Raw genomic sequence first — 24,668 nt, forward strand, 5'->3', positions numbered from 1 at the left:
CTAAACTTAAAAAAAAAAAGAATGATTTCCCAATTTGTTAGAGATGCAGGTTTAAAAATCTCACGAATTATGAAAACTGAGCTTTTTTCCCCCCAGAATTTAGGTTTTCAGAAATTTAACAGATAAACTCATTCAGATAGAACTAATGTCTCGGAACTGCCTAAAACTCCCTAGTTGCCAAGTTCTTTTAATACAAATTGATCAAAGCATTTCCAGTAAGAATTCAGATTATAAGTATACTGAACCTCAAAGCACAAAATGGTTCAGCGTTTACACGAAATCTTTATTTTTATAATATCTAGACAGCTTCGGTCTTCAAAAAAAAAAAAAAAAATCAATGTCAGGCTGTTAGCACCAACAAGAAAACAGAAAACTGTTGAAGAACAGAAATGAGCACTTAAAATGAGGCAATCAAAGGCACAAAATAGAAAATGCAGATTTGAACTCAGAGAGGCAGGCATAAAATGCTAAGCTAGTTTTAAGGACTGAAAAAGCTATCATCTACCAGAATTAGTGTCTCGATTTAGTGAAAGAGAAAATATATCTGTTAAGGCTAAGAATCCTAGCAAGGACCCAAAAATACATCCACAACCCCTTTTAATACTCAAAATATTACGGAGAGAGAAAAAAAAAAAAAAGAAATGCATAAATCTTCCCGGAATGATCAAACTGAAGTCAAAGCCTGATGTACATGCCACATGAGAGGTAAGTTTCTAAAGCTCATACCTCAAAAATCGCATACTGTATAATATGGAGCCTTTGTGATGTTTTGCATCAAGTCAATCTGTAAGACAGTAGTTACAATATTAGTGAAGACAGTGGGTTAAAACATTTATTGTTCAAACATGAAGCAAATATCATTCATGGGTTAGGTGCTTTTAGTTGAACTATGGGCCCCTAGGGTTTACTATATTGACTTGAGATGGAGAGCCACTGAGTCTTAAAGGATTGAGAGATTTACTCCGAGGTGGCAACCAAAAAAATTTTAGTACATTAAAAATTTAAATATCAACCATTATATACAAATCACATGCAAATATAGTTATCACTCATTTTAGTCGTCTATTCTCAATATACAGAAAATGTGATAAATCTGAGAGGTCATTCATTTTGAACAACCCAAATCCTTGGATCTCACATCAACAATCCACCATGTGTCAGGCAATAGTACCTCCTGGCTAAGTGTTGTCTTGTGGTCCAGTTCTTAAAAGCAGTATACAGAGCAACCAAAAAAGAAAGAGCTATCTCTGGCAAGAGTGAATGAAATCAAGGAACTCCCTATCAGGAAGCATTTCCATAAGCACTTGATGCAAACACCAAAATGACTTGATGCAAACACCACACCTAGTGGTGTCACTGGAATAAATATCATCTGAAAGTCGTTTTTAACGAGGCTTAATAAAGGATTTTTGCTTTCATGCTGAGATCTAATTTGTAATGGATATCAACCAGATATCCATTTAGAGATCTGCACTAAAGCCAAGGAGGTGGGACTGCATTCATTCTCTAAAGCAGTCGTTCCCAAAGATAGTGCCCCCGTCACCAAACAGTTGGAAGATATGCTGAGTTTTCTATAAAAATACTAAGAGTTAATACTGCTTGAAAATGATTTACCTTTAACAACAAATTCAAGGTTATCCCTGTAATATCTCTTACTCACCTGGATTCAGACAGGTTTTCATGAGAGATAAGAGATGGTGAAACTGCATAACCTTGCACTCTAAGGTATGAGTCTATGGTTAAAATATTTGCAGGGCTTTGGGAGGATGAAAGAAAAAATTTCTAAGGACTTCGTTATACAAAACTCTTCCCACAAGAAAAAATAGGAAGTTCTGTTTAATAAAACAGAACTGAACCATCCCGTGCCAAAATTATAAATTGTCAGCTTTGTAATATTGACCTATTGAACAGTTAATGTGTTTTTTTAGTGGAACTTCCTTAGCTACCCAAGTGTCCATAAATATCAAATCTTAATTATCCATTTATGGGTTCTGTTACCAATTTTTTACCATAAATCAAGCTCTCAACTAAATAGCCACTGCAGGCTCATAGAATATAAAAATAAATTTAACTATCGTGAAGTAAGAATTTAACCTTGGCCACAAAGAGGTCTGGCCTTTGCCTTCAAACTCTGGGAAGTAATCTCTAAACTCTTGGTACATCATGCCTAGTAAGAGTGTCTTTGTTTACCTGGGGACTGTGGACTACGCCAGAAAGTCTAACACTGTGATTTATGGTGGGGGCTTTGAGTCACATGGTTATCAACTCAACCTCCAGAGGGCTAGAGACTGAGGTTAGCCACATGGGCAGCCAACCTTGAGCCCCAGAAAAGACTCTAGACACCAAGATTCAGGGGAGCTTCCCTGGTTGGCAACAGTCCACCAGTACTGTCACACATCAATATCAAAATGTAACACTGTCCTCAACTCATTTAAAAGATTTTAAATTTTCATCTTTAATAACATCTTTAGCAAATATAATAAAGATTTGACTGCAGTAAAGTTTATTTCCCTTTCATGGAATCTCAAATACCCTCTATTAGCAGACCTCTATTCAAATTAACCAAAAGGGACAAACAAAATCAGTAACTGTAAAAGGGTACCACTTCAGGTCTCAACTTTTCCCTCATGTGTACAGTCGTCTTCAGTGAAAAGGTTGCTGAACAGAACACCCACCATGTTCATCACTCCTTTTCTCTGACTACAACTGAACCTTTAACAATGCCCATTTATTTCCCTAACCAGGGGTCTCTCCTTTCCAAACAGCTTTTGAACTCTCCACACCCTCCTCCTCCTCAGACCTTGACTCCACCACCTCCTCCTTCCCTCACTGCTACCAGTGGATGACTTTACAGAATCCAGCTTCATGAGAAAACAAGCCATGTGACAGCACTCTCAGGAATAAAACTAACAATGTTGAGCACCTACGAAGTGCTGGATTCCTCCCCAAGCGTTTACCTTATTTAATCATTAACACAACCCTATTGGGTACCATTTTATAAATGAGGTAACTAAGGTTTCATAACTGACCTAAGATTGCACACCTATAAAAGGCAAAGCAAGAACTCAAATCTAGTTCTGTCCAACTTACAAGTTCAACACTCCACACTGCCTGTCAACGTCCTTCCAATAAACCTACAAATTCACCTGCATTTGCACACAAAGCCTGCTTCCCATCACCCTAATATACTGGAACAAGTAAACTGTCTATCTACAGTATTCTTCCTTTCCTCTGGGCCCACGTATTACCCCATCGTCTGAGGTATGTGTTGAGGTATTTCCCCATGTGTTGAAAAACCTACTTTACTACTGTTCATGGCCACACCAACATGTGAGCACTCTCAAGACTTTCCTTTAAAAACATAAAACCTTAACTCTCTTCCTCCTAGTTCTAATTGCCCAGATTCTTCACAGTCAAAACCTCTTGAAAAACCTCTCTCCCTTGACTTCGATCACTTTTCAACCCTCTGTTATCTGGGTTCCACCCTCAGCACTCCACTAAAACTGTTTCTGCCAAGCTAGGAGCTGCCACTCACCTCCTTGTCTCTAAAATCCCACGAACCCTTTCCACATCTTCATCTTATTCGATGTTCCCTGACGGCTTGCTTTTGACCACCGTCTTCTCACACTCTCTCCCAACACCACTCCAAATTTGTTTTAGTTACTAATTCCAGTGACTCTCTTTTTTTTCCCAATCCAGATACTCTCTTCCGTCTTCACTTTCTTCTCTAAAAAGCTTAAATATGATCTATCATTTCAACAACACTCTTGCCAATCTCCTTATGATCCCTTAAGATTTTCCTGACATCAATCTGGCAAAACCCTGACCATGGACAAACCTGGCTATTCATCATCCACCACACTCCCAGATCTTCCAATGTCTATCTTCCACTCTTTCCAGGTACCATCCAGACCTTCCCCATCATCCTCTTCAAGTTCCAGAGTACTCTCCAAACACGCAAACTCTCTCACATTCTCTCTACTTCACCAAGAAAAAAAGACACTATAACACATCTGCACCCAACTTTAGGCCTTGATCAGGATTCCATCTACTTCTGCCTCTCATTACTTTGTAAATACTTATTTTTCCTGTGGAGTCTGTTTCCCACCGAACTGAATGTAAATTTAATTTTCTATTATCTCCCATTTAAAAATATAAAAACAAATTAAAGAAAAAAATTAATCCCAATGTCCCACCACCAAACAATTTACCTCCAGGCTTTGTAGTCAAACTAATAGAGTTGTCTATGCTCCCCACTTCCATTCCTTTACCTTCTACTAGCTCCTCAACCCACACTGATCCAAAACCTGCCCCATCACGCTTAGCAAAACCAACTATGACCTCCAGGTGGCTAAATCCAGATGTTACTATTGAAGGAGAGAAAGATCTGGCCATCTGCTACCATAAAAATTACAGCCTGGAAAACCCTATGGGGCGCCCATAAAATAATAACACCCAAGAAGAACATGCTCCTTAGAACAATCAATTACATGAGATCAAAAGGGCAACATTTGCCCAAAAGCAAAGATGAGGAGGCAGGACGGGACAGAAAATCAGGACAAAAGGGAGCAGGGAACCTTGGAAAGAAATGGGGAGAGTGCTGACACCCTGTGGGGAATGAATTCAATGTCATGGAGCACTATGTGTACAAACTATGGAATGGGAAACGAATTTGCTCTGTATACTTTGACCTAATGCACAATAAAATTTAAAATTAAAAAAAAAAAAAAACCCATGGGGCAGTTCTACTCTGTCGCATGAGGTCACCATGAGTCGAAATAGACTCAACGGCACCTAACAACTACAACAGTATTGAAGACACTACCTTATGTAACATTCACTTCAGCAGAGAAAAGAGAGCAGCATAGTGGTTGGTGTAAGGAAAGGGAAGTGGAACTGACTAGAAGATGACCTTGATTCAAAATCCATTATAACTATTTAAGTAAAAGTTTTATATTTTAGGCTAAACTTTCCATAACTAAAATCTGTTCTACTGTTAACCTTAAGAGTTACTTTTCTGAACACATTCCAAAAAAAATGGAACCCAGAAGTATAAAGGACCAGCCTTACCAACATACTTAAATTAATTCTGAATTTTGTCTACTTAATATGCATTTTTAAAGCCTTATTTATTTTTGTGCATCAAGAGGTTAAAAAGGCAACACACAGAATGAGAGAAAATATTTGCAAATCATATATCTATCTGATGAGGGTTTAGTACCTAGAATATATAAAGAACTCCTAGAACTCAACAACAAAACAACCCAATTAAAAAACGGACAATAAGACGTTTCTCCAAAGATATACAGATGCCCAATAAGCATGTGAAAAGGTACTCAACATCTTTAGTCATTAGGGAAATGAAAATCAAAACTACGACGAGATACTACTTTAGAACCACTGAACTAGCTGCCGTGGAGTCAATTCCAACTCATGGTAATGCCATGTGTGTCAGAGTAGAACTGTGCTCCACAGGGTTTTCAATAGCTGATTTTTCCGAAGCAGACTGTCAGTACTTTCTTCTGAGGTACCTCTAGGAGGACTCAAACCACCAACCTTCCAGTTAGCAGTCCAGCGTGTTAACCATCTGCACCACTCAAGGACTCCTCACACCCACAAGAACTGCCATAATTTAAAAGGAAAAGAAAATAAGTATTGACTGCTAGGATGTGGAGAAACTGGAGTGTAAAATGGTATAGTCACTGTAGAAGGCAGTTCCAGTTTCTCAGCAAGTTAAATCCAGCAAATCCACTCCTAGGTACATACCCGAAAAACGAAAACAAGTGTTCAAATAAAAACTTGTACATGAATATTCATAGCAGCACTGTTCACAATATCCAAAAGGTGGAAACCAGCCAAATGTCCAATATGTGAACGGATAAACAAAATGTGGTATATACATACAATATTATTCCGCCATAAAAAGAAATGAAGTATTGATACATGCTACAGCATGGATGAACCCTGAAAACATTATAAAAGTGAAAGAAGCCAGACGCATAAGGCTACATGATGACTCCATTTATATGAAATATCCAGTATAGGAAAATCCATGAAGAGGAAAGCAGGTTTTTAGTTGCCAGGGGCTGGGGGAAAAGGGGAGTGGGGAGGGAATGCTCATGGGCGGGGGGGGGTGAGGTTATCTGAGGTGATGAACAAGTTCTGGAACTAGATAGGGGGCATGGTTGCAAAACATCATGAATACCACTGAACTGTACACTTAAAAATGGTTAACATGGTAAATTCTATGATCCATATTTTACCCCAATTAAAAAAAAAATCTTATTTATGATGTTCTAAAAAAGACAAAATTATAGGGAAAAAAAGACCAGTGGTTACCAGGGATGACAGTGAGGAAGGTGGGGGGTGACTAGAAAGGGGCACAAGGAAACTTCTGGATGATGGCACTGTTCTACAGCTTGACTGTGGTACTGCTAACATGACTATACGCACTTGTCAAAATTCAAGAAACTATAAAAACTAGGTGCTGTCGAATGGCTCCATGAGTCTCAGAGAAGAAATGTGCTCCACAGGGTTTTCACTGGCTGATTTTTCAGCAACAGATCACCAGCCCTTTCTTCTAACCTTTCAGTTAACAGCCAAGCATATTAACTGTCTGCACCACCTAGGGACTTCCAAAGAACTAAAAGAACTGTACACCATATAAATTACACTGCAATGAATCTGACTTTAAAGGAAACATAATACTTTACAGTAAAAGTATAAAAAATAAATAGAAGACTATTCATTTAATAGCTTAGTATTTCGTGTCCCATATTGCCTACCATTTTTAGTCATTCTAAATGGAAATGCAAAAATGTAGCACTACCTTAAAGTCATTGTGCTTTTCAATGAAACCAAAAACTGTAGGCGTCTGAATTCATTAATCAAGCATAAGGAGAGCTGGAACTCAAAGTTGAAAAGGATTAACCTAGCCAAAGTACAAAAAGAAACAAAACGGTGCACTTATCAGTGAAAGACAACTGTTACCTATATTAATAGTAAAAAATTCTAAATTTCTAGTATAATGGCAATTTTACTCTCTATCAATGACTGAGAAATGTCTGAGATAGTCCTTGTGGCAATTTAAAAAAAAGAAAAAGAAATGCACTAGCAGTTCTTAATATTTTACTGCCTACCCATTTTGATGGCTTCCAAAGTTCTGGCTAAACTCTCATTAACTGGCCACTGAGGCAACACAAAATAAATAAATAAACGTCAGAGTGCTAAAACCAAAAAACCCAGGGCCGTCAAGTCGATTCCGACTCATAGCAACCCTACGGGATAGAGCAGAACTGCCCCATAGTTTCCAAGGAGCGCCTGGCGGATTCGAACTGCCGACCCTTTGGTTAGCAGCCGTAGCACTTAACCACTATGCCACCAGGGTTTCCGACAAAGCACTAGGCTGGTAAAATCAGAAAATCCTTGGCTGAGACAGAGAAATGAAATCCACCGCTAATATACTTCGTGCATTTAAGTATTCTGAGGTTCTGTACCTCAACTGGCATAAGTTAGTATCTTATTAGCATTAAGAATGCTGGTAATTGTAAAATCTGGTATGTCTTAGTCTTCATCACAAATGTGAATCCAGTGTTCCTTTAAAAATAATTCTATTTATGCTAAATAACTGTTCACCTGAAGTGCCAGAATCCAAGACATCACATTAATTTCACTCACTTTCTCCTTGCCTTTATTTATTTCATAAACTATTTTATTGTATTTTAGGTGAAAGTTTACACAGCAAATTAGGTTCTCCTTCAACAATTTTTATACAAGGGAATAATTTTTATGCAAATTGTTCCATGCCACTGGTTACAATTTGTACAATGTGTCAGTATTCTCATTATTTCCATTGTTTATTCTACTTTCACTGATCTAGCTTCCATCTCCCTTCTTGCCTTCTCACACCTTTGGTTTTGGATAACTGTTGACTGTTACAGTTAATTGTGTAAGGGAGCACAATATCAAGAGTGATACTGTTTATTTTATAAGCCAATCCATTATTTGAATGAAAAATGACCTGCAGAAATTGCTTCAATTCCAAGTTCAAAGGGTATCTTAGGTCGATAGTCTTGGGGATTCCTCTAGTCTCTATGCATTCAGTAGGTCTGGCTTTTTTTAGGAATGAGTTTTGCTCTACATTTTTCTTCTGTTCTATTCAGGACCGTTTACTGTGTCTCTGGGTCAGAACGATCAGTAATGGCAGACCGGCACATCCCTGCCTTTATTTTTAACCCAGGCTAGCTCACTGCCTTAAAAGAGACCCTGCTTTAGCTCCCGTTTGCATCACTTATCTTCCCCTTTTGTCAGCAAGTCCTGGAAATATTCTAGAAACATCGCACCCAGCCCTGGAAGTTGCCAAGATTGAAAGGAAATCTCTTACTTCATGACCTCCCTAGTAAACGAGGACGAAAAAACTGAAAGGCTACAAACTCCGCCCTCCCCAACCCCAGTTCTGTAGTTAAATGTCAAAATAGCCCATTAGGACAGAGAAGATTAATAATCACTAAGAGTTAAACACTACAGAAACCCTAAAAGGACAAGTCTTGCAACCAGACTGGGACTCTATAATCAAAGAAAAGACAATGATTTTTTTTTTAATGATTATTTTAAGAAAAGGTATGCAACCATCTTTAAACAGTCCTTTAAAAAGGCAAATTATGACTAAAGTTATTCTGATATAGTTTCTCTAGCCAATATAATCAAGCAAATACCCAAGGAACTCACATGCTTGTAGGAGCCCTGGGGCTCCAGTGGTTAAACACTCGGGTGCTAACCAAAAGGCTTGCAGTTCAAATCCACCAGCCACTCCTTGGAAATCCTATGAGGCAGTTCTGCTCTACCCTACAAGGTCACTCACTACCAGCCAGAAATCAACTCAAGGGCAATGGGTTGACATGCTTTTAAGATTCTCTAACACTTACATACTTAAATGTTCCCTTTAAAATGCACTGTGGTCTCCTTCAAATATAAATGTGCTGTGTAACCGTTAACATCATTACCACTTTTTTTTTTAAACTGGTGAGACTGGTCAAGAAAAATTATAAGCACCAAAAAATTTCTCATAACACATTTTTTTAAAAAATCAAATATACTATGCAATTTAGACAGAGATTCTTCTAAAGCAAATTATACTATATCAAGTTAGACATTACTACCACAAGATGGTTTGGTGTACACTACACATCTTGGGCACAGCCAAGGTTTTTGAGCACCAAAAGAGTTACAGTCTACCAAGCAAACTACCTACACATTCCTTAACACGTAACCCATCTTAAATGTATTGGCAAACATGAAAAGTCACTTGCTGAAATTGTGTATTCGGTGGTAAGGATTTCCAACAAAGAGGAAAACTTTACCAGAAATCTATAGAGGGCTTTTTCAAATTATACGTATGACCTCCTTTCACCACCTTCCCCCTCACTCTGATACCTTTCAATATCCCTAATCACTCCTAAAGGGTGCATCTCCTCAGGTATACCAGGTCAGGAAACAGGTTTAGAATCACTGTTAAAAACAGCAAATTAGTAAAGAAACATGTTAATCAGAAGTAAAATATGCATAATAAACCCTCCTATTTAAGCACTGGGGCCTCTTTTTCAGGAGTGATACTAGGATAGCCATCTCCTTACTGATCAAAACAAAACAAAGTCTCAGACGAATCCTGAAAAATATGGTCCCTTAAAAAAATAGTTGAGAAAGGACAATATGGAATTAAACTATTCTTCTAACTCTAGAAAATTTATTAAATGAAGATGGGTTTTGGTAGCTACTGAAACGTATTAGTAAGCAGCAATCAAACCAGGAAACAGTGCTCAGCAGTAGCCAGAAAGTAAGTACTTAGCCTTAAGTTTTAAGGCTATGGAACAATTCAAAATTACCACTTAAGCCACTTGAAGCCCACAAGGCCTGCACAAGCCCTACTGTTTTCTTGTTGTTACATTTTATACTAAACACACTGTAATCGGATTGAATTAACTGGGAAAAATAAGTAACTTTTAAACCATGGTGGTGTAGTGGGTAACTGCTACAGCTGCTAGTCAAAGAGTAGGCAATTCGAATCCACCAGGCGCTCCCTGGAAACCCTATGGGGCAGTTCTCAGAATTGACTTGACGGCAACAAGTTTGGTTTGCCTTTTTTTATATACAGAGAAGAAAAACCAATGATTCTAGATACGAAGTTCCTTCGAAGATGGCAATCATTTACTCATTGAGTAAATTTATAAGTACCACAATTCAAAACAGTACATTCTTATAATATGAACTTTCATTAATTCTTATATTTGTTTAGAAGATTTTTTTAAGTAGTTAAAAACAATTACACTGCCAGAGTATAACCTTTCCATCCCCTTACAAAAAAAAAAAAAAAAAAACCACATACATATATATATATATATATCAAAACTAAAAACCAAAACTGTTGCCACAGAGTTGATTCCAACTCACAGCGACAGCCACCCTATTTTAGGACAGAGTAGAACTGCGCCCTAGGGTTTCCAAGGAGCGGCTGGTGTATTCGAACTGCCAATCTTTTGGTCAGGAAACAGCTCTTTAACTACTAGGCCACCAGGGCTCCATACATATATACACGTACACATTATATTAATAAATACATAACTAGATTGGGAAGAAAAGCAATGCAACATTCTATTTAATTCCATTTGCACCTTACCCTGATACGTTCAAATAGAAAGATTAGATTATTTTTCCTAGCTCATAATTTCAACTGGTATCAAAGTCTTAAATAAGATACGGACGGAAAAAATAGGTTTAGAGCCAGCAGAAGCACACTAGAAAATGCAAAAAGAGAACCACTATGCTGCAGAGCAATTAATTCCATCCCCATCATTTTTTTAAGTACGTATAAACATTAATGTCATATACCACGCTTGATAGAAATTTAGCAATTATAAGACCTTCTACTGATATATCCTCTAAGAGAACTTGTCACAAATATGCCTTATGAAATTTTGAAAAGTTACTACAGATACACATATTCTAGTATTCTAGTTCAAATTTCATTTTTCTCCTCTCGAATTTTTGAGGAAGAAAGCAACAAAAGAGGAAGGTTCCTTAAAATACCAAAGTTGATTCAGAAATGGCATCATAAATAACATTTGTGTTGCACTTTAACAGCTTTTAAAGAAATTTTTCAAACTTTATTTTTAACCTTCATCACTATGTCTTAAGGGAGGCCTGAATTACCTCCTCAAAGGCACAGCCAGGACAAAAGACCTCTGTCTTCCCATTTCTTAGTCTACTGTTATTTTCAGGACACCAGCCTCTCCTAAGATAAAAATCTGTGAAGGATCAATACCAAAAAATGCACACACTCTTAAAAATAAATACACCTTAAACAGAAACTTAAAATACCTTGGTCCTATTTCTAACTTCCCAACTTCAGCAACTATATTAAGACAGCACGTAAATTTTTTAATGAACTAAAAGGTTTGGGCGATGGAGCAATATTGGTACATTTATGTCCTTGGAAACGCTGGTGGCATAGTGCTTAAGAGCTAAGGCTGCTAACCAAAAGGTCGGCAGTTCAAATTCACCAGGCGCTCCTTGGAAACCCTATGGGGCAGTTCACTCTGTCCTTAATAAGGTTACAATAGAGCACAAGGAATACTAGCACTGTTTTAACGATACATGATCGGTCACTTTAACAAACAGGCTTCATTTACAAAACTTTGTTTTATAATCTGTGAACTGATTACCCCACACACACATACCTTGACCATGAGACATAACAGCTTCATTTTTTATTTCAATATTTTCAAAAAAGACACAAGACATCACATATTAACATGCTATCAATGTTTCAAATAACGGAATTAATCATTTTTAATATTCTAAATTCTAACTCATGTCCTTTAAAAACACCAATTGTCTTACAGTAGATTCCTTTAAACCTAACTAATAGAATAACCACTAAATCTCAAGTTTCATAGTGCCGGTGCTGGAAAACCTGCTACATTTTCATCTTTCCTCATGTTTACATACCCAAAGAACGTAAGGACAGGCAAGAAGAATGATAGGTCTTTTTAAGGAAGACATTCCAGGATGTGTTTTCAATTAAATACGCATTTACTCAACTATACCAGGTTGTGTGATACCGGTGATCACTTTTGGATCTCTTTACTCATCTAAGCAGGAAAGAGTTCATTCGATAAAGAGGACAGAAAAAAAGATTTGACATCTTTCTTCACATTAATAGACTCGTCCGTCTAAACTCTGACAAATCTCAGGAAGCCAAAGTAAAATCTGTCATTAGAACAATGAGTCCCAATTCCCAGTGTCAGAATCAAAGCAAACAGTCTGGGAAACAAATGGTTACATTTCAGACAAGAAATCCCAGGGTTCATCTCATTAGTAATACAAACTATGAAGACCCTCAAGAGGCTAAAGAGTAAGAGTCATGAGTCACTTCAAAGAATTAAATATTCTAAAAAGATAAAGTTTTAAATTCTACACGCACATATACACTTCAGTTAAAATCAGAAAATTAAAGTGCTAAGGGGGGCAGGGTGGACAAGTTTTCAATTAACAAATTTAAATGAGCAAAAACTTTCAATTCAAAGGGCTTCATTAAAAAAAGAAAATGCTGCCAGTGCTGTCAAATTTGAGCAGGAAAAACTAATATGCCACCATACAGTCCCAGATATATTTATTAGTGGTGATTTTTCCCTAATCAAAAGGTTACTAGTATACTGGATACCACCTGTCATGGACTGAACTATATCTCCTAAAAATATGTGCCAATTTTCCAGTATGCTGTGAATGCCCACCATTCTGCCACCTGATGTGACTTTCCTATGTGTTGCAAATCCTACCTCTATGACATCAATGAGGCAGAACTGTTGTTGTTGTTAAGTGCCCTCGAGTAGGTTCCCCTCAAGTCAGTTCAACTCTCAGCATCCCTATGTACAAAAGAACAAAACACTGCCAGGTCCTACGCCACCCTCATGATCATCGTTATGACTGGACCCATTGTTAGCAGCCACTGTGTCAATCCATGTCACTGAGGTTCTTCCTCTTTTTTTGCTGACCCTCTACTTTACCAAGCATGATATCCTTCTCCAGGAACTGGTCCAAAGTATATGAGATGAACTGAAGTCTCACCATCCTCACTTTCTAATGAGCATTCTGGTTGTACTTCTTCCAAGACAGATCTGTTTGTTGTTCTGGCAGTCCACGGTAAATTCATTATTCTTCGCCAACACCATAATCCAAAGGCAACAATTCTCCTTCAGTCTTTATTTTATGCATTGTCCAGCTTTCACAGGCATGAGACAACTGAAAACATCATGGCATGGGTCAAGCGCACCTTAGTCTGCAAAGTGACTGCTTTTTAACACTTTAAAGAGGTTTTTTGCAGCAGATTTGCCCAATGCAATGTGTCTTTGATTTCTTGACTACGGCTTCCATGGGTGTTGCAGATTCAAGTAAAATAAAAATGCTTGACAACTTCTACCTTTTCTCCACTTATCATGCTGTTTATTGGCCCAGTGGTAACGATTCTTGCTTTCTTTATGTTGAGGTGTAAAGGTTGTAGACTTTGAGTTTCATCAGTAAGTGCTTCAAGCCTCTACACTTTCAGCAAGCAAGGCTGTGTCATCTGCATAACACAGGTTGTTAATGAGTCTTCCTCCAATCCTGATGCCCTGTTCTTCATATAGTCCAGCTTCTCGGATTAACTACTCAGCATATCAAACCAACCAAACCCACAGGTTGTCCAGTTGATTCTAACTCATAGTGGCCCTACAGAACAGAGTAGAACTGCCCCACAGAGTTTCCAAGGAGCACCTGGTGGATTCGAAATGCCGACCTTTTGGCTAGAGCCATTGCTCTTAACCACTGCACCACCAGGGTTTCCACTTAGCATAAAGACTGAATAAATATGATGAAAGGATTCAACCCTGAAGCACACCTTTCCTGACTTTAAACCAGGCTGTATCCTGGTGTTGTACAGGTTCCGCATGTGCACAATTAAGTGTTCTGGAATTCCCATTCTTCACAAATGTTAAAGCTTGGGAAGCAGGATTAGAGGCAGTTATGTTAATGAGGCAGGATTCAATCTACAAGATCAGGTTGTGTCTTCAGTCAATCTCTTTTGAGATATAAGAGAGAAGCGAACAGAGTGACACGGGGAGCTCATACCACCAAGAAAGTAGTGCCAGGAGCGCATGTGCCTTTGGACCCCGGGTCCTTGCAGTGAGAAGCTCCTAGGCCAGGGGAAGACTGATGACCTTCCTCCAGAGCCAACAGAGGGAGAAAAGCCTTCCTCTGGACCTGACACCCTGAATTTGGACTTTCAGCCTATTAGACTGTGAGAGAATAAACTTCCCTCTGTTAAAGTCATCCACTTGTGTTATTTGTCTTACAGCAGCACTAGATAACTAAGACACCACCCAAAAGTAAAGATTTAATAAATACAGAGTTTAACAATTTTTCTTCAAATCTGTAGTTCCTCAAGACTTATACATGAGTATTAAACAGTTACCTTAGGCCACTGCAGGGCCACCAGTAATTTTCTTGTAGATCTGTAAGAGCCCTGCTGAGGCTGTTTATGACTGAAAGAGTAATGCAGGAAAAATAATAGTATCTGTCCCTATAAACAGGAAACAGTGTAAGTTAAGAAGTTCTATAACAAAAAACGATCCATGATTCTGATACCAGAAACCCCTGTAAAAAAGGTTTTTAAAAAATAAACAAAAAAAAGTTTTAGAAGGCTTTTTTTTTTTTTTTTTTTTTTAAATAATAAACACAAGATAAGGTCCTTGCCATACCACAGGAAAAGCAACATCGACCTCCAAAGGCATAACTGCTAACAGGAATCCAATTTCCTTTTTTGAAAGGCTATGAAGATGAATATGAAAGCAGTAATTCACTATGTTTAGAAATCTGTTGATTGTGGAAAATTTGGGTTTCAGTCATTCCCCAATCAGCACACATACAACTGGCAAGAAGTTTGTTTCCTCAGGCATCCTAATGGAATGCCAGAAGGCTCAACCAAGTGCTTGCTAACTTTTCAGTGATCAAATTGTTTAATGTACGTAACAGATATGCTATACTGAAGAAGACGATGTGCAAAAGAACTTTAAATAGGTGACTAAGGTATTTTTCGAGATGGATAAAATCTATGAATCTTTTAAATTATCGTAATCTTTTTTTCCAGAAAAGACCTGGTCACCTCAGTCCACTAGAATATCATCCCTTTGAACCTACTCAATCAGCCTGCTGTCTCAGGCTAACTCAGCAATACAAAGGACAGTTCCCCTCAAAATGCTTCCTACAGTAAACTCTGGAGTTAGCTCAAAATACACAAACGTGCAGAATCACATTTTCATGCATTTATTTGAAGAAGAATACTTAAAAAGTGTATACTACTTATCAATGCACTAGTAGAAATGAAGGGGACACAGAGATAAAACATTATACAACACTGATGCATTTATGAAAGTTAAGACTTGGAGAAGATACACATGAAAATTTCACATAGTGGTAATCAAGTACTATGTAGAAAACCAGAGTGATGTGTTAGAGAAAGCTCTTCTCTCTCACTGAGGCTTGACATTTAGGCTGAGATGGCCAAGGGGCAGCCAGGTCAAGAACACTGAGAAGAGCAATCTAGGCAGAAAGACCAGCACACGCAAAGGCCTTAAGGCAGGAATGCTCTCTTGAGGAGTGCAGAAGCGCAAGTGAAACCTAAAGAAGCAGGGGAGAAAATGACTCAGTCTCAGCCCTCAGGGACTTAAACCAGTTGGGAGGACAAAACAGATAACTGCAGTGATCAGCAGGCTAGCCAGCTTCATTGTAGATCCCTTGCAAGATTCAGAGAGGAGACAGATCACAAGAAGGCAGAGGTACTGGAGAAGAGATCTTAATGGGAGCACGAGGTTTAGATGGGAGAGAGTGAAAAGCAGAGCTAAGCCACAGTAGGTACTGAGAGGGTAGAGAGAAGCCCAGGAACATGTAACTCATAGGAATAAACTCAACGAAGTAGAGGGGCTTCCCTGTGTCCCAGGACTTGAATGCCTGAAAATAGTAGACCTACCATCTGAACTATTTTCATGGAGCTCTTCAAAAACCACAATGTTTGTAGCAAAAGAGGGTTATTAGGAATAGGTTAAAGATAATGAAGTTATCCTCAGAAACTGTAATTCGGTAACAACTTTCACTTTTATTTACAGATTTCCTAAAAAAAATTTAAGGCAAGATCTGCCTGTGCACTCTGAAGCTTTTCTGAGGTATGGGGAAGTAGAATCCAGCTGAAGTTACTGTCATACTGGGGTTGTGGTTACACAGGTGCATACATTTGTCAAAACTCATAGAATTTAAGACTTATATACATATATATACATTTTTTACATTTATACATTGTACCTAAAACAATAAGTATATACACATACACAGGATGTTGTCCAGAAAGGAATGGTATACTAATACAACTAACATAAGATGTAGCAGAACTAACACACTAAAAACACAAACATCCCTGCATGAGCAAACTACGCAGGAGTCTAACAGGTTACACCCTAGGTTAAAAAGAAAAAAGAAAACAGGAATTAAACCACAAATTATCTCCAATCTTTACTGTCAGGCCTCTATACAAGAAGGAGTATGTCGAACTTCACAGTCCCCAAAATAACAACAAAAATAAAGTCTGGAAAGGATTATCCACGCCTATGAAAAGACACCAAATAAATGACAGCTTGTGCAGATCCGTAAAAGCCAGTCCCGTGAAAGAAACCTCCAAGATTCATTTTAAGTGATTAAAAACTCATTGCCATCGAGTCGATTCTAGCTCACAGCAGCCCCATAGGACAGAGAAGAACTGCCCCATAGGGTTTCTGAGGAGCAGCTGGTGGATTTAAACTGGTGGCCTTTTTGGTTAGCAGCTGAGCTCTTAACCACTGCACTTACCAGGGCTCTGCATTAGGTGATTAGCATAGGGAAAGAAAGAAAAGCTGCAAGTGCCTATTATATGCCAGGCAGTGAAGGCAGGAAATCCTAAACTAAAGAGTTGGGAAAATTCAGTGTTCCCGAAAGCCACCATGGATCACACTCCATTTTATGTATATGACATTTCATATAACGGAAGTACCCTAATGTGAAGAGTGAGCAGGTTAAAAAGTATCACTTTCACGATCGTCCTCAATCAACACAACAGAGCAAACGAGGGGCTTCTGCTTACGGAAATTCCCACATATTGGGCTGAATATTTTTGTACACCAGTCTCCTACTTTGCTTACAAACACACACATCCCTGATGAAGCAACTAGATCTAATCTCCCTAAATTATGCCACTTCCCTGCTGGTAAAAGTCCACAGGTTCCCCAAAGTCATTCCAAATAACACTTAAACTATGATTCAAAATCTATAATATAGCCACAATCCAGCTCCTCAGTGTTACCCTCATTCTTATTACTCCTCACAAGTACCCTATCGCTCTAACCAAACAGATTTTTTTACCAAGGACAATTTACATTTTCCCATCTTCCTACTTTATTCTGTTGGTTTTAAGAGATCCCATCCCTCAAATTTACTCTACCAAAATTGTACAGTCCAATTTCATGGTCCTGCTGTCCTCTACTTTGGCTTTACAGGTTTCCCTCCTTTAGCCTTCAGGTTTTAAACTCTATTAAATCACATGTAAAAAATAATTATAACAAGAAATATATAACAATTATTATTTATATAACGCTTTACCTTTTACGAAGTCCTTTTTTATCTTCCATACCAACCTATACCACCTTGAAGACCGTGGCTTTATTACTCATAAAAATCTCTAAAGCAACAATATTTATTGAATTATAATATTTTCAGTGAATTGGAATATTTCATAATCTCCTAAATTATCCAAAAAAGGAAACTTTCAGTGTACTCCCCATTTCAAAAGGAACTGAAACAGTAGGCGGAAAACGCTCAATTTAAAAATACAACTGCTAAATTTTTCACAAGGAATGTTTTATTCTATAATGGAAAAAATAAGGTGTTCCCCCCCTCCAAAAAAAAAATCAAACACCCATAGACAATTACTGAAAAACTTCTTTACTGTACTTGGAAATCTGTGGTACAGATTTGGTAATCACTAAAGTCTATTTAACTAAAGTTCTATTTGTAGCTACAAAATATGTAATGGCACTTAATTTTATCCTTTATAAATTTCATTATGTACCTTATGGGTATCAGACTTACTACAGATTCATAAATGGCTGAATAGACAACCGTGATTTCAAAAATTCAGGTTCTCATAACGTCAGACATACTAGTATCCGGCTCTTCCATCTTCACAGTAATCTCCCCTCTTTTGGTCTGCCACAATGGAGAATAAAGGCATCTGCACTTTTAAGAACTCTGATCTGCCTATATTTTACCAAAAATGAAGGTTATTTTTAATATACAGTTTCATCCTTTTAAAAGTGTAGAAAGACTTTCAGTTTGGGCACGGTAGGGCACCCAATATATATACCTGTGTTAAATGTTAAGTCCTGAGACACCCAGTTCAGAAGTAAAATCTACTTGTTTTCTGTTGACCTGAATGCTTTCTCTTATTTGTTGAAATTAATTAATCTATATTTGACTTCAATTCCAAATTAATCAATGCTATTTTGGAATATTAAAATGTACAATTAATTTTACATTTATTTCTAAAACAAACGATTCTGGTCTGTCTTGATTGGTACAACTAGATTACTTCACAAAATGAAAAGTCGGGAAAAGGACAAACTTCAGAGAGTGGTAATGAGAGTTCTTCTTTAGGGGGGATAAAAGAAGGGAGGGGCAACCATCTCCAAATAGGTCAGCCACCACTCCTGTTTCTCCACGTGAAAAAAATGAGATATCCAGAGGCTCCCAAAACCCTCCTTATCAACTTCACGTTAGAGGGACCCAAAGATTTCAAATGATAATACTGACCTCAAAGCACACATTCGGCTGACCATTCTTAGATATTGAGAGTGCACTGAATGAAAAGGATAACTATAAGCCAGTGCTATAAAAATGCTTAATGTTAAAGATATGCTTCCAGCGCAGGTGGGCTTGCTCTGTTGCCTTATGACACTGTTCAGCCACCTGGAACACTTCCTGTCGATATGTGTTAAGTATCACACGTGGCCTGGATTGACTCAACAGTGGTTTCCACACACTAACTGGCAAACTAACACTAACAGAAATGGACAAGAGTTGCTTTCATAAATCCTTCTTTTACAAAAACCTAAATCAAGAAAAAAGGAACAAAAATATCAGGGAAGAAATGGAACAGAAAAGGCCATGAATTCCTTTAAAAATCAAAATGATTCAGATGAACCCTAAGGTGTCTGCCTACATTTGAAAATGCTGTGCAGAAATAAACGAAATCCAGATCCACTCTGTCAATGAACTGGAGTCTGTCACCTTTGTGAAGAGGGGGCAGAATTAACAGCCTCATTTAACTTGTGAATATTTATGACTTGACAAGCATCTGAGGTTTTATACTGGCCATTTAAAAAAAAAACAACTATCACAACCTTGCAAAAAAACTATACTAACTACGGGGTATGTCCATACTTTGTTCCCTATTCTACAACAGAAGAAAATATTTCCAACTTCCAAATACACTGTTACTCCATGTAACCAGGTGCACCTTACAGTATCTGCCACACAGGCATTAGGTTCTGAGACTTTGTTACAGAGCACAGCTTCAAAGAAAGGTTCTATCCCCCTCTCCCTTCTGCTCCAAAAAAGCCAAGAAATAAAGCACTTGAAAGAAGAAATGATGTGAATAACATTTATCAACAACTGATATATATATTCCATAACTATATATATAAGCCATGCTGTTTCATACCTGTCAGCAGTGAAGTAACCCCGTTCTGTGCCTACTACTCCATTTATTCAGAACTACGAACTACAAATTTTCTTTTCCAAGAGGTCTAGGACTATTTGTGAAGGGCACTTCGGCCCTCTAAAGGGATGCTAACTTCGCTTATGTGTTGACCACAATACTAAAAAGGTAATGGAAAATCCACTGTCAAAGAGCTCTCGAATGTCAAATTCAGATTCATTTATCACCTAATGTTAGATGCCAGAAAGAAAAAAAATTCAGTTTCACACATTTCAGTGAAAGTGCAAAACAACTAAGAAAGTCAGTTACAGATAAAAATACTTAAACTAGTCAACTGATTTTATTTAAAGCACTACCAAACCCGATCACAGATTGACAAGTCAAACTATGCTTTTCAATTTTTTTCCTACTACCTAAGATCTCAATTCTAGATTTAAGCAATAATTTCTAAAATCACCTAATCATACACATAGTTCTCTGACTCAGATGTGCCAAGGCATATTAAACAGGATGAGAGGTGTACCACCCATTAGCCAAAAGATTATTTCAGGTTTTCTATCAATAAAGGCATTCCGACAACGTACTCATCTTACATTTATTTTGCGAGTTTCTGGAAAATCACAATACCAGTTCACTTCAAAGTATGAAAAGCTCCATGAATCAAGTAACCCTAAAATATTGCATGCATTTGGGAGTCCTTCTAGGCACTGGGTTAAATTCCAAATAGCCTCTGAATTATCACAAACACTAAGAGGTAAGAATAAATCAGTCCTAAATTAGGCACAACTGCCCCATGATTAATCAAAACGAAAGTTAAATGTATATTCAAAAAAAAAAAAAAAAGTTGATGCTCCTAACAAGCTCAAATCCAGCTGGTACCAAAGCAGTATGAGATCAAATCCTCTTTACATGGGGAATTCTCTACTCCTCTAATCGAGTGCCCGAAAGGTGCCCTCTCAAGCGTCCAGGTACGAAATGTTCTTCACCAGAGTAACCAACTGCCCCCGTACTTGGGGAAAACTTCATTTCCTAAGACCTGAGTGGGTCGACCCCATTAACAGTCAAAACTCACATGTCCCACAAATGCCATGCCCAAAGTCACAGTTAAGCCTCGGTTGTAGTTTTTTGTCCTCTTAATTCTATGAACACGTGGGGGTCAAAAGAAGGTAACACAGTTGAGGTCTTTCACGTGGAGGCCAAGAAAGTGAAGGGCTAAGGAGGTGAGTGGAGAATAAGAAGGGTCCTGGGCTCTAGGATTCCAACTCAAATGCCAACTTTTGTAGGGGCAGAGTGGGGCGGGGGGAGAGGCTCGAATGTTCCCCCAGGAGCAGGCCCCTTTCTTCGCCCCCCTTGACCCAACCCCTAGGTCAGTGCCTTCGTCTGGCGCCCAGGGTCTGGGCTCTAGCCCCGGGGCTGAAACGGAAAGTGAGGGGGGGCATTTAGGCCTCTCCTCCCAGCGGCCTCCCTCCCCCAGCCCAGGCGGGAGGGGACCCAGGAAACCGCGCCCGGTTCCCGGGGGGGAGGGGGTGGAGGGCCTAGGCCGCGCCTCCCAACCCCGCGGCCCTAGGCCTCGGCGGCCCCAGGCGGGGTCCGGAGGTCGGGGCGGCGCTCTGGGCGCCGGCTCACCCACCTGGGTTGCCAGTCATTCCAGCTCCGCGGGTACTTGGTGCCGCCGCCGCCGCTGCTCAGCCGAGACCCCGGGGCTCTGCGGCTCATTACCTTCCCCGACACGACATGGCCAAGCGCCGCCGCCCGAAGAAGCGCGAGTCGCCGCCCGAACCGGCCGCCGCCGACACTCCGCTCCGGCCCGGGGCTGAGGAGGAAGCCGAGGACTGGGAGGCGGAGGAGGAGGCGGCGGAGGGCGGGGGAGGCGGACGGCCGTTCCGGGTTCCGCCTGAGCCCGCAGCGCAGAACGAGGAGGCGGGAGCGGCACTGCGAGGGGGAGGAGGAGGAAAGGGAGGCGACGTCTCTTCCAGAGCCGTGCGCGGCCCCCGACGCCGGGGCCCAGGAGGAGGAGGACGGCGACGAGGAGGCGGTGGCGGCGGCTCCTCACGCTCACACGGCCACGGCTTCCCCGCCTCCCGACTCCGCCCGCCGCGCCGCCGCTGCCGCACGGCATGCTGGGAGCGACGGGCGGTGCCGGCGCCCTCCGAGCCTGGGGAGAGGGGCGGGGCGGGGGCGGGGCCGGCTCCGAGGGGCGGGGCGGGGGCCGGGCGTGGTCCGCGAGCGGACCGCCCCCCGCGCCCAGGGGCTCGCCTCCACTCCCCGCGGACCGCGCCAAAGTCCGGACAGCGCCGCGGGGCATCATGGGACAGGGGGTCTACATCGCCGCCCTCCGCCCCAACGCTCACCCTGCCTAACACACTGCGGAAAACACCGGACCCCCGAGGGGCGGCAGCCGGGTGTGGACGGACGTCCAATCGAGTACCTGAGGCAAGGCGGCTGGGGCCCTAGCGCGCGAACACACACTGGCGTGTCCTTTGGGACTCATGTGCGCCCACCTTCCCCGCACTCCATAGTAAAAAAAAGTGAAAATACTAAGAGAGGAGGTGGAGATCCACCTATCCAGCCCCCACCTGAAATGTGCACGTGGAGTCCTGCCTGACACCTTGACCGTTTATTCACATTGTAAAAAACTAGAAGGAAGAGGAGTATCCACGACTGCCAACGTGACACAAACGTGACATGTGCCTTCAAATCCCGTCACTCTAACGCTTGCCCGTCTTCCCCACCAGGAAAACGCTGGGCTAGAGAAGGTCAAACATAAGCGCTGGCCCCCCCGCCATGTCCCCGCACTCCCCCGAAGATAATTCACCAAAGAATCTGATATGTAATGTGAATTTAGATGCATAGAAAAAACGTGGCTTATGCACATTAAACAGGTAACTGGAGTAACCTTTGGCAAGGAAACTGAGTTTACGAACGGTGGTCTAGAGGGTCTTTATCTACATAAGGGTGAAACCTATCGTTTTATTTTACAAGGAGAAACTAATGTATAGCCTGTGTAATTAAAAATTGTTACCTTTTGTTCCTGAAGATTGTGAGGAGTTGCTGTCTCTCCAGGCATAGCCCTTCAACCTTGGACTCCACCCTTATGGCCAGCAAGCCCTCACTAAGGTAGGGTCCTGCCTGTTGTAAAGGCTGAGAAGTTAAAAAATTAACGTTCCTCCTCATCCCGCCACCTTCCATTCAAAGAAAAAGAAACACTTTCTCTGCACTGGTGCAGATATTGGACCTAACACAGAAATTCCCCCGAGGAGTTGGTCAGACTCAAGGATAGTCACACATTTGTGTAAAAATAAATTCAATAATACACCTAAGTTAAGAGTAATATATCACACATGCACACACACCACCCTGAAATTTCTCCTAGGAACTATATGAAAAAGAATGTGACATTAGGATTGGAGGAAGACTCATTAATAACCTGCAGATGACACTCACTGCTTGGGGAAAGCAAAAAGGACTTGAAGCACTTACTGATGAAAACCAAAGACTACAGCCTTCAGTATGAGATACACCTCAACATAAAGAGAACAAAAATCTTCTCAACTGCTGGTTGAATGGACACGGGGAATACAGGGCAAAGAGGAGGCATGTGCTGTCTCATTATGGGGAGAGCAGCTGGGAGTCTATGGTAGGGTGTGTATGGCTTTTTGTATGACAGACTGACTTGGTTTGTAAACTTTCCCCTAAAGCACAATAAATATTTTTTAAAAGTCCTCACAAGTGGACCAATAAGCAACACCATGATAAATGGAGAAAAGATTGAGGTTGTCAAGGATTTCATTTTACTTGGATCCACAATCAATGCCTGTGGAGGCGAAAAAAAAAACCTGTTGCAGCTGAGTCGATTCTGCCTCATAACGACCCTATAGGACAGAGTAGAACTGCCCCATAGATTTCCAAAGAGAGTCTGGTGGATTTAAACTGCCGACCTTTTGGTTAGCTGCCGTAGCACTTAAACACTATGCCACGTGAAATCAGCAGTCAAGAGATTAAATGACATATTGCCTTGGCCAAATCCGCTGCAAAAGACTTCTTTCAAGTGTTAAAAAACAAAGATGTCACTTTGAAGACTAAGGTGTGCCTGACCCAAGCCATGGTGTTTTCAGTTGCCTCATATACAGGCAAAAGCTGGACAATGAATAAGGAAGACTTAAGAAGAATTGGCTGCTTTGAATTATGGTGCTGACGAAGAATATTGAATACCATGGACTATTGAAAAAACAAACAAATCTGTCTTGGGAGAAGTACAGCCAGAATGCTCTTTAGAGCGAGGATGGTGAGGCTTCATCTCACGTACTTTTGACGTATTATCAGGAGGGACCAGTCCCTGGAGAAGAACATCATGCTTGGTAAAGTGGAGGGTGAGCGGAAAAGAGGAAGACCCTCGATGAAATGTATTGATACAGTGGCTGCAACAATGGGCTCAAACAGCAATGATCGAGAGGATGGTGCAGGACTGGGCAGTGCTTTGTTCTGTTGTACATAGGGTCACTATTAATCTGAGTTGACTCAACAGCACCTAACAACAACAACCCACACACTTGCTTACCTACCTTTTGTTGAGGGGAGGATGTGAAGAAGGGTAATACCAGTTGTAAAAAAAGGACCTACAGGGGTGTCCTTTCCTCCCTATTTATCATCTCTTCTCCCCTATTCTCCACTTGAATCAAGTTCCAATATTAGGATCCCCTCACTCAGTTTGGTCCTCTCTGGGAGACTGTTAGACCCGCTACAAAAGGTATGGCTACTATACATGTGGACCTCACCGGAGTGAAAACACGGGAATCAAATCAAATCTGTGGAAAGAGATGACAGAAAAATTCAATACCAT

General features: G+C 40.3%; 1 protein-coding gene across 2 annotated transcripts in view; it reads right to left on the reverse strand.

Moving 5' to 3' along the window:
- SMG1 (SMG1 nonsense mediated mRNA decay associated PI3K related kinase) overlaps positions 1 to 21,895 on the reverse strand; it is a 97,499-nt gene extending 75,604 nt beyond the window's left edge. The window contains exons 1-2 of one of the 2 annotated variants that reach the window (XM_049902688.1): positions 21,459 to 21,546; positions 727 to 784 (exon numbers count right to left, since the gene is read on the reverse strand). In XM_049902688.1, the coding sequence (XP_049758645.1) occupies positions 727 to 740 (14 nt within the window). In that variant the 5' untranslated portion in view covers positions 741 to 784; positions 21,459 to 21,546. Of the gene's footprint in view, positions 1 to 726; positions 785 to 21,458 lie in introns of both variants that reach the window. The other variant, XM_049902687.1, reaches the window with a different exon arrangement.
- Positions 21,896 to 24,668: the final 2,773 nt, after the last annotated feature.

Source organism: Elephas maximus, chromosome 12, assembly GCF_024166365.1.
Source record: "Elephas maximus indicus isolate mEleMax1 chromosome 12, mEleMax1 primary haplotype, whole genome shotgun sequence".
Taxonomy (NCBI): Eukaryota; Metazoa; Chordata; class Mammalia; order Proboscidea; family Elephantidae; genus Elephas; species Elephas maximus.